Source organism: Silene latifolia, chromosome Y (genome assembly GCF_048544455.1).
Source record: "Silene latifolia isolate original U9 population chromosome Y, ASM4854445v1, whole genome shotgun sequence".
NCBI classification, from domain to species: Eukaryota; Viridiplantae; Streptophyta; class Magnoliopsida; order Caryophyllales; family Caryophyllaceae; genus Silene; species Silene latifolia.
This window is the reverse complement of record NC_133538.1, coordinates 119,744,279-119,757,981: the sequence shown is the minus strand read 5'-3', so window position 1 is coordinate 119,757,981 and position 13,703 is coordinate 119,744,279. Positions and strand designations below refer to the sequence as shown.

Genomic DNA, 13,703 nt, shown 5'->3' with positions numbered 1-13,703 from the left:
CATACATTAGACGTTCTTTACATAATAAGCGACCAAAGCTCTCGAACCTCATTCATTTGTTCAGTAGTCACCAATTCTGTACCTGAAACACACTACATAGAAGATGCGGGCTTAGGAAAATGTAGGCTCTTAAAAAAAATACGAACAATATGAGTTTGTGAAACGTGGAAATATTAACTTTCAATAACAATGAATGAATAACGTATAGCTTCCTACATATATAAAATCAGGTGATGTTTAACAAAGATACACACATTATAGAGCTAGCGACGTTACAAATTTTAGGGCTCAGTGTTTCGGAAAAAAAAAAAAATAGTTCGAGAGAATAAAGCAAGATACATTTTCTATGTCGTCCTCCGATGATAACCGTCATGGCTGTTCAGGGCACTATATTTGTACAAAATCAAAAGTTAAGTAAAGACTATAAACTCATAAAATCTAAGATAGATATGCTACAGTCCCAAGGTAATAAATTATAATTAAACAAAGTAACTTAGTACGCTATAGTCACAAGTTAACAAATTTTCGTACAAAGCAATACAATCATCTTGATTAACCTTAATACGACCTAAATCAGTACCTGACCCTGGTATACACCAATCAGTAAGTACTAAAAAATTTAAATTATACCTCATGTGCTGCTGAAATAGAGTTAGTTTTGGTTATTTCGTCGTCTATATGATCAAAGGGTGGCTTCAGGGATGAAATACGAGGTGGTTGCATAGGATACAAAGTAGTTAAGACAAACGAATTAACAAAGTCTTCATTAATTTTCAGTATCGTCTCATCAACAACATTCATAGCATAAACCCATCAATTTCATCTTCCATCATAACCAATCTCACCCACCATGTTTTAAATGAATCTATAAAACAAGACAAATTTTAAGTACATTGGATTATAAAAATTTAAGAATTAGCATTAGAGCTATACTGAGAAATGTTAACTCAGACACCCATAGGCCCTTGCATGATGGATTAGGTTTCCACCTAGAATTGTCACCTAGATATTTAAATGACTTGTCTTCAGCATGCTGAAAAGACAACAAACACCAATCTTGAGTATCGGTTTGGACACAGGAATGATCCTAAAGGTAAAAGGGTCCAAGAAACTTTAGTCTACTGATCATTGTGTTAATAATATCAATATTGAAGTCAACGATCGAAAGTCATAGCATCCTATCTCTACGTACATAGCATAACAAACTAATTTAGCACATGTTAATTTAACTAGTCAATATTGTTATAACTATCCTATATTCTAGCCCTTGTAGTTAGCTATTAGTTGCTACTCAGTTTGTATATATATCAATCATTTGTAATCTTATTAATCATCAATTACAATTACAGTAAACCTATTCTTTACATGGTATCAACTCCAATATCGATCCTAACCTTGCTTCTCGTCCTTGTACTCGTCATTCACGTACCCATGGCCAACCAATCCAATGCCCCAATTCCAAATGTCGATGAACCAATAAAACCCCTCTTGTCCTTCTCCTTCCCTACCTTCAGAAAACTAACACCCACCACTTATCGCTCATGGCGATTTCAGATCACTCGACTCCTTCAAGGTTTCGGATTGTTCTGCTTTCTCGATGGCACATCAACACCACCACCAAAAACAACCACGCCAACACCCACGGACTCAAAACCAAACCCCGACCCCGTACCAAACCCTGCCTTTAACACATGGTTCAAGCAAGGCCAACTCATCTTAGGTGCCCTTGCCGGAACCCTTGATGACTCGGTCTCACCCATAATCCTTGATGCAACAACCTCCCACGCCGCCTAGACCCTACTCGAAACAACCTACGCAAACCCCTCTCGCTGCCACATACTACAATTAAAAACCCGTCTTCGTAGCATCACCCTTGGCGACAAATCCATCTCGGACTATATGCTCGAGATTAAAACTTGCGCTGCCAACCTAGCACAACTAGGCAAACCCGTCGACGATGAGGATATCACCTCTCAAATTCTCGATGGCCTCGACCAAACCCTATATAAATCTGTCATCGATGCCGTTCGCGCACGAGACGTACCCATCACCTTTGAAGCCTTGCATGAAAAGCTTATCAACTATGAACTCATCGTTCACAAACAAAACCCTACCACCACCTTCAACCCCTCCGCTCATGCTGCCACTGCCCGTCACTACAACCCCTCTGCCCCACGCTATCAACAACCCAATACCCAAAACCGTTCCACCTATCACTCCTCTAATCCACCTCGATACCCGCAACCCACCCAAAACAACAACCAAGCGCCAAAACCCTTCTTGGGTCGCTGCCAATACTGTCGACACAAGGGTCATGTCATCTCTGACTGCCCCGACTTCAAGCGTGACTATCCCAACATCACCTTTCCTCCTCCACCGACTAGGCAGAATCGTCCCTATGCCCACAGTGCCTCCGCCTCTTCCAACTCGTCCTCTGCCTCCTACCTCGTTGACAGTGGTGCCTCGCACCACATTCTTGACGACCTAAACACCCTCTCCCTCCACACTTCATATGATGGACCTGATGACCTCGTTATTGGGGACGGATCCTCGCTCCAAATCACTCATCATGGTTCATTTTCTTATCATTCTCTTAAGTTTAATAATGTCTTAGTTGTTCCAACCATATCTCGTAAATTGCTTTCCTTTTCACAATTTTGAAAAGATAATAATGCCATTGCTTATTTCTCATCTGACTCTTTTTGTTTCAAGGAAAAACAGACGGGTCGAACACTCCTTCAAGGTCACTTCCGTGAAGGCTCCTATGAATGGACTCCGTCATCATCAACCCACGCATACTCCGCAACCTCAAGCTCGTGGCATCACCGTCTTGGACACCCTTTAAATGCCACACTCAAATTATTAAACACCAATTTCAATTTACGTATTTCTAATTTTTCTCAGTGTACTGCTTGTCTAATGAATAAAAGTCAAAAATTACCGTTTTCCGTTTCAACACTTACCTCGCAGGCCCCTCTTGACCTCGTCTATTCTGATGTGTGGACTGCACCCCTTCTTTCCAACGATAATTATAAATATTATATCATTTTCGTCGATCATTTTAGTCACTATTTTTGGCTATATCCTATCAAAAATAAATCTGATACATTAATCACTTTTCATCGTTTTAAATCTATTGTCGAAAAATACTTTAATAAACCAATTCGGCAATTTTACTCCGATAATGGTGGGGAATACAAAAAATTAAATCCCGACCTTCTTGATGATGGCATTACCCATCTCACCTCGCCACCTCATACACCTGAGTATAACGGTTTTGCAGAACGACATCACCGACACATTGTCGAAACCGGACTCGCACTCCTAACCCAAGCTCATCTCCCAACCACCTTTTGGCCATATGCCTTTTCAACAGCTGCTTATCTCATTAACCGATTACCTAGCTCAACTCTTCAAAATAAATCACCTTATGAAATATTTCATCATCAACCACCAAACTATCACAAACTACGTCCTTTTGGATGTCTCTCATTTCCGTGGCTCCGTCCATACACAACCCATAAGCTTGAAAACCGCTCCACACCATGTATCTTTGTTGGTTATTCCACCACACAAAGTGCTTACCTTTGCTATGATCCCTCATCTCGCAAGCTATATACTTCTCGTCATGTTCGGTTCATAGAAAATGAATTCCCATATCTCACCCTCTCCAAAACCGAGCCAACCACCACCCCCTCCACTGACCGGTGGTGCACCCTAACCCTTCCTCTCCTCGACCTCCGCATACCTTACACCACGACCCCATCTCCTGAACAAACCCTACCCAGCAGCTCTCCTAACCCGGCCCATATCCCACCACACACATCCCCTGACTCTCCTCGCACTCCTGTTCCTTCCCCTGACACCACCCCTAATTCTCCTTCCTCCTCCCCAAACACGACCCCCTCTACCATGTCCCCTGCTACCCCTCACTCTCCACCCACTCCACCACCGCCACCTCCCCTACCATCCCACCGTCACAACACCCGACTATCAAACAACATCACTTGCTCTAACCCTCGCTATGCCAAGTTAGCCCTCTCACCCGTCACTCACACCACACCCACAATAACAAAACAAGCTCTCATCGATCCATGTTGGCGTGCCGCCATGATTGATGAACACCAAGCACTCCTTCGTAACCAAACTGTACCCCGAACTCACGCCCAAAATTTAATTGGTTGCAAATGGGTATATCGAATTAACTACAATCCGGATGGAAGCTTAAAACAACACAAAGCTCGATTGGTCGCTAAAGGATTTCATCAAAGATCGGGTATTGATTACTCGGAAACCTTCAGTCCCGTTATTAAACCAACAACCATACGCCTGATTCTCACCATCGCTGTTTCTCAACGTTGGCAGCTCCGACAAATTGATGTCAATAATGCCTTTCTTCAAGGTAATCTCACTGACACTGTATTCATGATTCAACCTTCGGGCTTCGTTGACACCGATAAACCCGATTACGTTTGCAAACTCAACAAAGCTCTCTATGGGCTCAAACAAGCCCCGAGAGCCTGGTACACCGAGCTCAAAAACTACCTACTCACCAATGGCTTCAAAAACTCGGTCTCTGACCCGTCCCTCTTCATTTTTCTCACGGCCCAAACAACCCTTCTTGTTCTTGTTTCTGTTGGCGATATCATCGTCACTGGTCCAAATCAAAACCATATTACTGCCTTCATCCAACAAATATCAACCAAATTCTCATTAAAAGACCTTGGTCCCTTATCCTATTTCCTTGGTATTGAAGTCACTCCTACAAAACTTGGCCTTCATCTAAACCAAACCAAATATCTCTCTGACCTGTTACACAAATTTAACTACTAAGATTGCAATCCTTCATCCACACCTATGCTTCCACACCCTCCACTCACTGCCGAACCAAACCAACCCAAAGAAAATGAAACGGATTACCGTGCCATCATTGGTAGTCACCAATATTTATCGCTTACACGACCAGACATTGCCTATTCCGTCAACAAGCTTGCCAAATTCCTTACGCACCCCACTACTCTTCATTGGACAGCCTTAGAGAGGCTTCTTCGCTACCTTCGAGGTACTCTTCACCTTGGCGTTCAGCTCACCAACTCGATCCCTCTTCGCCTTCACGCCTACTGCGATGCAGACCATGGTGGTGATACGAATGATTATGTCTCGACCTCTGGTATGATTGTCTACCTTGGCTCTAACCCAATCAGCTGGTCATCACGAAAACAACGAGCTGTCTCACACGCTCCCCGAAGCCGAGTTCAGGTCATTGCGGAACACGATTCATTTGAACTTCTTTGGCTAACCTCCCTTCTTCAGGAGCTCGGTATTCACATCCCTCGCCCTTTCGTCATCTTTTGTGATAATCTCTCTCCCACTCATTACTCCGCTAACCTCGTTTTCCATTCAAGAATGAAGCATCTCGCGCTCTCTTTCCATTTCGTCAAAGAGCAAGTACGTCTCGGCCATATTCGTGTTCAACATATCAATGGTACTGATCAACTCGCCGACACGCTTACAAAGCCTCTCCACAAACCGCGCTTTACTGAGTTATCATCCAAGATTGGTCTTCGTCTTCGCCCGTCCATCTTGAGCGGGAATGTTAATAATATCAATATTGAAGTCAACGATCGAAAGTCATAGCATCCTATCTCAACGTACATAGCATAACAAACTAATTTAGCACATGTTGATTTAACTAGTCAATATTGTTATAACTATCCTATATTATAGCCCTTGTAGTTAGCTATTAGTTGCTACTCAGTTTGTATATATATTAATCATGTGTAATCTTATTTATCATCAATTACAATTACAGTAAACCTATTCTTTAAGTGCTGATAAAGATAAACCAAGCGAGATGGTAAGAGTGATGAATAAAATAAGAAGCCTCGTTGATCCAGTAAGAATTAAGTACCTTGACACCACTAAGTTTGCGACCAGCACGGCTCCTTAGCAACTGATCTCCTCTTGCTTTGCTAGAATTTCAACGGAGTAACTTCCTGGTTGGTGTTGCAAATAACTCTGAGCAACATGAGCACATTCATAACATCTAAATTCTATTATCAGAGGACAAAAATCATAGTTAAATAATGAGTTATATTAACTTGTTCCCAATTTTAAAAGAATTCCTGCTAAGATAACGGAAACTTGAAAGATTATGGGCAACTCAAATTTAACCCAATATAATTTGAAAATAGAAAAAAACTCGAACCAAGCCAATCACAATCTGTAAGACTAAACTCAATCAAGCCCCAATAAAAGCTCCTGCCTACAAACAAAGTCACTGCTAGTTACTGAAACATCATTAGCTTAATCAATGACAAACTTGAAGCACAAAGTAGCTAGTAAAGAGACGTCTCACCGTTTAAAGAGTGGGAAGTAGGCTACTCAAATATTTTACCAAGAATTCAAGGGCCAAGCTCAACAGACAACGGGCTTTTCATTCACTAATAATCTGGATAAGTTAAAATAGTGGAGTGCTTACATAGCCAAGGGAAGAGACAATTAAAATAAAAACAAAAAATTACATACTATTTTGCCCTCGTTATCATAATCTATCTGAAACGCCGATAGAAGGAATAAGATCCAATACCTTAAAGGACAAAGTCGCTACTGTTTCATGCTGTTCTAATAACATACTGTTTGTTGGTAAGAGAATTTCAAACTAAATCAGTAGCATTGAGTCTGACAATGACCTTCAATTAATAGCCTTGTAGCACAAATAACTGGGGAGAAGAGTTGAGTGCTGGAAAACGAGTTTTATTAAAGCCTCGGTGCCTTGAAAACTTGTGAGTTAAATAACTAGGAAAAAACGAGATTTGAAAGCAAGAGTTTTCAGCAACTCTGATTATAAAAACTTCATGATACTGCTAATCTCAGCTATGGTATCACCCAAAGGCCATATTAGCTAGTGTCTAAAACTGAATAAGCTCTTCAACCTTACAAAATATACAAATAAATTCTGTTAAAAAAAAATAGCATCAGCGCAGAATTAAAATTCATTTATATACACAAGATTTACATTTTGAGTTAAAGTTCTCTTTTGATCTTCCAACTCTTTGATGTATACTGTAAGTTCAGTGATATGGTGAACTTGTTTCCCAGCCAGATTTTCTAATCACTCTGAATCTGACCCGACATCAAACAAAAAATTAGATAGCAATTTTTTGAAAAATTATACGAAAAGTTATTAACAGGCATTCTCACATTCTTATTGTAAATTATCTGATCATTCTGTCATTATTGTTATTATGTACAATTGTGACCACTATTGGTTCCTTATCAAAGGGAAACAAGAGGGAAGACAGTGGATCCTTCTATCAAACAACAAAAAGAAGAAAAGTCTCACTCTTACTACAAGGCTCACTCTTTTATTATCATTATCGGCCTGAAACTATCCTCGGTTCAATAATAATAATCCCTGGCAAACATACCAAAAATGATATATAGCTTGGCCTCAGAAATTCAGAACAGTTGTTTTCTTATATGAGTGTGCTAAATCTGTATCTAATATGAAATGCATAAATTCAGGGTTTACAAAATCAGTATCCACAGTAGTTAGATGTGTCATCTCGAAATCATAGAAAGACTAATCCAAGATACAAAATAAGTAAGCATTTGATTTCAGGCAAAAAAGAAACATAATGCATTTAGTTCTAATAATCCAATCTCGTTTTAAACCCCTAATAAATAATTACTTTTACTAATCCAATACACATACAGCAGTTTTCAATAGAAATATTTTAGTTGAGTCGATAGTTCAGTACTTTAGTACTGATGCATTTAGTAGAGTCGATAGTTCAATAGGATGGGAAACTAGGTAACAATTTCACTGGGAGTTGGGCCCTGTTCTTTTGAACTGAAATGGATCTGATTTGAACCAATCAACTTATAGGACTGAATCGAATCGAATCGAACTTATAGGATACGAACGAACTTATAGGATCGGGCGAACCGAACTTATAGGATCGAATCGAATCGAACTTATTGGATCTGAACTGAACTTATAGGATCTGAACTGAACTGAATTTATAGGATCTGAACTGAACTGAACTTACACGATCTGAAATTAAATTAACTTAAATATTATTATTATTAGGATGAATTGATGAAAACCCCCTTAAATGTTACACTTTTTAAAACTTAACCCCTTATGAAATTTTTTTTAAAAATTAATACCTTAATGTGAACTCCGTTCACATTTTGGTACCTTAAGTGAAATCCGGTCAAAAAAATGTGAAATACCCATTTTACCCCTGGCTTTATATACACTCTCACCACCCACTCACCTAGCACTCTCATTAATCCCTCGGTAAAAACACACAAAATCCAATTTTTCCCCCAAATTACCTTTGACGATTACTACTCCAAAACGCAGATTAATTGAAGATCATCATTAATCAAAGATCAAGTTTTCATTCATTTGTAAGTAAGATTCTTCACTCTTTCCCTTTTTTATTTAATTTGTTTGATTATTTTCAAACCCTAATTTTCTGAGTTCTTTATTTATCAAACCCAGATTAATTAATTTTTACGAGTTAATTTTTTTCAAACCACGAATATTGTTGTATAATATGTTGTTGTAGGCATGAATAATTTTCTTTGTTAATTTGCGTGTAAGCCATGGAGGTACTTTTGCATATAGGAATAGTTGTGTGGAATATGTTGGTGGTGCTGTACAAATCCACGGTTGTGTGTGGATTAATGTCATAAACTTCAAGTATTATTTGAGGGATATGGCTGATAAATTAATGGGGAAGGAATGTGAAATTTGGTATAAGAAGGGTGGAATAAACGGGTTGTGGTAGAAGGCAAGTTGTAGGTGATTATGATGTAATACCATTCTTGAAATCCAGGGATGCAAATAAGGAGATTTTTTTGTATCTTGTTAAGCCACTAACACCCCATCCACTGTCTATGATCAGTCCCCCCCCTAATTTGACCAGAAACAAAAAACTTTTATTGGGCTTATCCCCAGTTAAGCCCTTACCAAAATGTGGCCCATCTTTGCAACCCAACATCACTGCATCATCATCTTCACAAAATGTCACAAGAGAATCTTTGACTTTGACAAACACAACAAATGCATTGCCCAATTCTACTTTTGCTTTTAAGGCACCCTCTCAAAAGATTCCTTCAAATCTGACAGCAACAATAACTTCCCAACACCCTCTCATTGAAGACAATGATGACATAAAATGGTCCAGGAGAGATCCTAGAAGATTTAATACACCCACTGAACTTAAAAAAAAAAAACGCCTGTGAGAAAGCTTCACCTTCAAAAAACTGTCACTCCACCTTGCTTAAATCTTCAAAAAACTCCCACTGTCAGTTCAAAGAAGCCTGTAAAAACTCCCACTCAACCTTCAGAAAATCTTCAAAAAACTCCCACTGTCAGTTCAAAGAAGCTTGTAAAAACTCCCACTCAACCTTCAAAAAACCTTCAAAAAACTCCCACTCCACCTAAACTACCAGCTTCTGATGATGTCACTAAGGTGTCAGAGGGGAAAGATCAAGGTAAAGCTGAGCTGAAATGCATAGGGCAAGTTAAAGCTGTGTTGTCTGGACTAGGGAAAGGGAAAGCTAAGGTAGGTGAAGGTAAGAGGGTAGTTTGTTAGTACGAGATCTAGGAGTTCATCAAAAGAAGAGTGGAAGAGGAGGGGCTAAGGGTAGAAAAGAGGGATCTAGTAGTGGTATTGAAGTTGTTGCTGCAGTACAAGGAATAGGAAGAGAATCTTGAAAGATCCTACTCCGAAGATGAGTTTGTTGATTCGAGGAAGGCGGTGATAATGAAAAGGATATAAGTGATTTGTGAGTGGCAGTTTGGGGAGGAAGATTTGATTGATGAAGATGATTTGTTTCATGACAAAGAGGATGGGCAGATACTAAAGGGTGTTGAAAGTATTTTCAGTCAATCTAAACACGAAAATTGTCAAGCTAATGGGAAGCATATATCTGGGGTATTGATGACATTGAAGTTGCAATCAATGAAGAGAGGGATGATGATTACGATGAACTCGAAGCCTTCGAGGGCTCGAGATAATGATGAGGTAGATCCTTACAACACTTTTAATGAATCTGTTGATTTGAAGGGGCCAATTGTTTTAAAAGTAGGGCTTAAATTTGCAAATACAATAATCTTGAGGAAGGCATTAGTTCAACATAGCATAGAAAATGGTTATGACTATTATTATATGCATAATGCTAGTGATAGGATAACTACTCAGTGCATGAACAGATGCAAGTGTGGGTGGGATAGTGTGAGGTCAAGGCACAGGTCTTTAGAAAATTGTACATGTGATCCAGAGAGTAGGTGTTACTTTAAAGTGCATGCTAGACCATTGGGTAAGGGACAGAAATTTCAGATTAAGTCTTTGATTCTTGAACATACTTGTGGAATGTCAAATTACAATAGGAAAGTGTCTTGAATACTTAGTGATAAATTTCTTGAGTTTTGGAGAACAAACATGGATTGGAAACTAAAGCAATTCAGAGATCATGTTTTTCAAGTTTTAAATGTGGAAGTTTCATATGCTAAGTGTTGGTTAGCAAGGTCTAGGGTGAAACAAATGATTTATGGTAATGACAAAGACCAATATGCTAAGGTTTGGGAATATGCATCAGCTATTCAGAAGTATAACCCAGGTTCCTCCTCATTTGTGGTGTGTGGTGGTATTGATAGGCCACCTGTTTATTTCAAAAGAATGTATATTTGTCTCCATGCTTGTAAGAAGGGATTTAAAGAGGGTTGTAGACCTATAATAGGGATTGATGGGTGTCACTTGAAAGGTGTTTTCCCAGGTATGTGTCTTGTGGCAGTTGGCAAAGATGGGAATAATAATATATACCCTGTAGCTTGGGCTGTTGTTGAAGTTGAAAATACTGAGGCATGGAGATGGTTTTTAGAATTACTTAACCATGACATAGGCAAAGAGGAAGGGGAGGGTATGACATTCATGTCAGATAGGCAGAAGGGGCTGCTTGATGCCTTGAGAACTGTGGTGCCCAAAGCAGAAGTGAGGTACTGTGTCAGACACATTTGGGCTAACTTTAAGCTCAATTACAGTGGCCAAGTGTACAAGGATGCCTTATGGAATGCTGCAAGAGCAACAACAGAGGTAATTCCATATCCTCTGACTTGAATTACTGAATTTTTTTTTTAAATACTAATCTAATTTGGCAGGTGTCACTAATCATTTAACATATATGCAGGCTGACTTTAACTATCACATGGATGGTATAAAGTCATTATCCAATGAAGCTTATGAATATTTGAAGGCCATACCCCCACAACACTGGTCAAGGCATGCCTTTGGGACTCAAGCTAAGTCAAATATGCTACTTAATAATTTGTGTGAGTCTTTTAATAGTGTACTGAAAGAAGTGAGGGATAAGCCCATCCTAACTCATATGGAATGGATGAGGAGATATGTAATGAAAAGAAACTTTGACAAGAGGGAAGGTGTGGTCAATTATAAAGGAAAGGTTATGCCTTATGTAAGTAAGTACTTGCAATGGGCTAGAGAGGAGGTAAGGTACGATGAAGGTATTACCTTGAGGAGGTGGGTGTATACGAGGTGGTGTACAAAGGAGAGCCCATTCGTCAATATCTTTGAAAAAACTTGTGCATGTAGGCATTGGGATATCACTGGAGTGCCATGTCTTCATGCGGTGGCGGCTCTTATGAAAGCAAGGCTCAACCCACGAGGATTATGTTGATGAGGCATACACTAAGGCCAAGTACATCAAAGCTTATGAGCCAGTTGTTGCCCCAATGCGGGAGTGAAGCATTGGGCCAAGACTAATCTGCTGAACCTCTACCCCCACCCATGAGAAAGATGCAGCGGCAGGCCATCTCGGAAAAAAGAAGAAAAGAACCTGGTGAAGGTGAGGGCAGATTTGTGAAGAGGCAAAAAAAGTCACATAATTGTAGCCATTGTAGCCAACCAGGTCATACTAAGAAGACCTGCAAGAATCCACCAGCCCCTCCAAAGCAACCAGGAAAACCAGGGAGACCGAGGTCCTCAAATCCATGGACCACCGAGCAAAGGAACAATCTTTGCTAAAAGAAGGACAAAGACCAACAACAACTCCAACAACAACTGCAAGTGCAGCACCAACAACAGCTCCAACAACTGCAACTGCAAGTCAGCCTCTTATCATTGCAACCCAATCAAGCCAATGCTAAAACCTGTTATGTCTTGTAGTCTTCTAGTTTGATGAAACAATTATGTGTATTTGGTTGTGTTGTAACCTCAGTATTATGTTCAAACAATTTTTAATGTTTTGTAAGACATTTAAGAAGTAATGATATGTTAAGGATCATTATCAACATTTGAGAAGAGCAACAACTGTTTGTAGAAATCTTAGAATTCCTCCTTCAACTACTTGTTCAACTACTTAGTACATAGCATCTAATAACTCATGGCATTACAAGTGAAGGGAAAATGGCCATGAGGCATGAAATCAACACATACAACTTACCTATTACATCTCATCTACCTACCTAAATAAACTTGCTAAATAGCACAATCAAGACAACAATAACTACAATCTTCACTGACATGAACATCAGTTTTGATGTATAGCTACTTGTACGACGCCAAACTCCAACTATTTCATCTTTGCCATTCTTCAAATTTTCTATCTCCAACTTCCCTTTTTTCCTCTCTTCTTTAACATATTGCAAATCTTCTTTCAAAATGGATACTTCACTTTTTAGGATGTTCTTCTCCTTCATTAGCTCACAAATAACATTCCTTTGCCACTCAGTTTGAGACTCATCAACCCATCTAAAAAAGTTACAACCACGAAAATTTGTTTCCGGGTTGTAAAATTTGCAAGCTTCAAATAATCGTCCCGGATTTGACTGCGTCCAAGACTTGCATCGACGAACTGGGATGCCGCAATAACATTTCCGTGGGGCATGAGAAGAAGACCTTGACGAAGAATCTGACCTACTCATCGACATTTTCTGGAAAAAAAATCAATTTACAATTTACCCCCAAATTTATGAACCCTAACTATATATTAACAAAAATAAGATTACAAACTCAAAATAAATAGATAGAAATTAAAGAGTGGAATAAAATAAAAATATTTACCTTAGGGAGAAGAAGATATGAAGGAAGGGCTTGTAGTTGAAATGGTGAGTGAGAGATTGAGAATAAATTAAGAGTTATAAATGAAGGAGGCAAGATGATGAAGTATAAGAAGGAAGGGAAGAAGCAGTGAAAGCAATGAATAAGGGTATAATGGGCATGAAATCTTGAATTTGGAGGGAAATTTAAAAAGTGGCCGGAATATTCCCTTTTTTTTGACCGGATTTCACTTAAGGTACCAAAATGTGAACGGAGTTCACATTAAGGTATTAATTTTTAAAAAAAATTTCATAAGGGGTTAAGTTTTAAAAAGTGTAACATTTAAGGGGGTTTTCATCAATTCATCCTTATTATTATTATTATTAATATCATCATCATCATCATCATCATCATCATCATCATCATCATCATCATCATCATTATTATTATAAAAACACAAACTTTTATTGAGATTAAACAAAAAATTTACAAGAAATTACACTGATTATAATAAAGCGTTTCCGCTATTTGCTTTATATTTACAATATCGGTCCTTAGTATATTTTTGTACTTACTCGAGGATGAGTAAGAGCTAAGTGTGGGGAGATTTGATAACACTATATTTTA

At 38.9% G+C, this 13,703-nt stretch overlaps 1 protein-coding gene across 1 annotated transcript; it reads left to right on the top strand.

Annotated features, from left to right (window-relative positions):
• The first annotated feature begins 10,463 nt into the window (after positions 1–10,463).
• LOC141628802 (uncharacterized) lies at positions 10,464–11,801 on the top strand. The gene is made up of 3 exons (XM_074441902.1): positions 10,464–11,114; positions 11,209–11,526; positions 11,631–11,801. Exons 1-3 carry the CDS (start codon positions 10,464–10,466, stop codon positions 11,799–11,801), a joined length of 1,140 nt encoding a protein of 379 aa, XP_074298003.1.
• Positions 11,802–13,703: the final 1,902 nt, after the last annotated feature.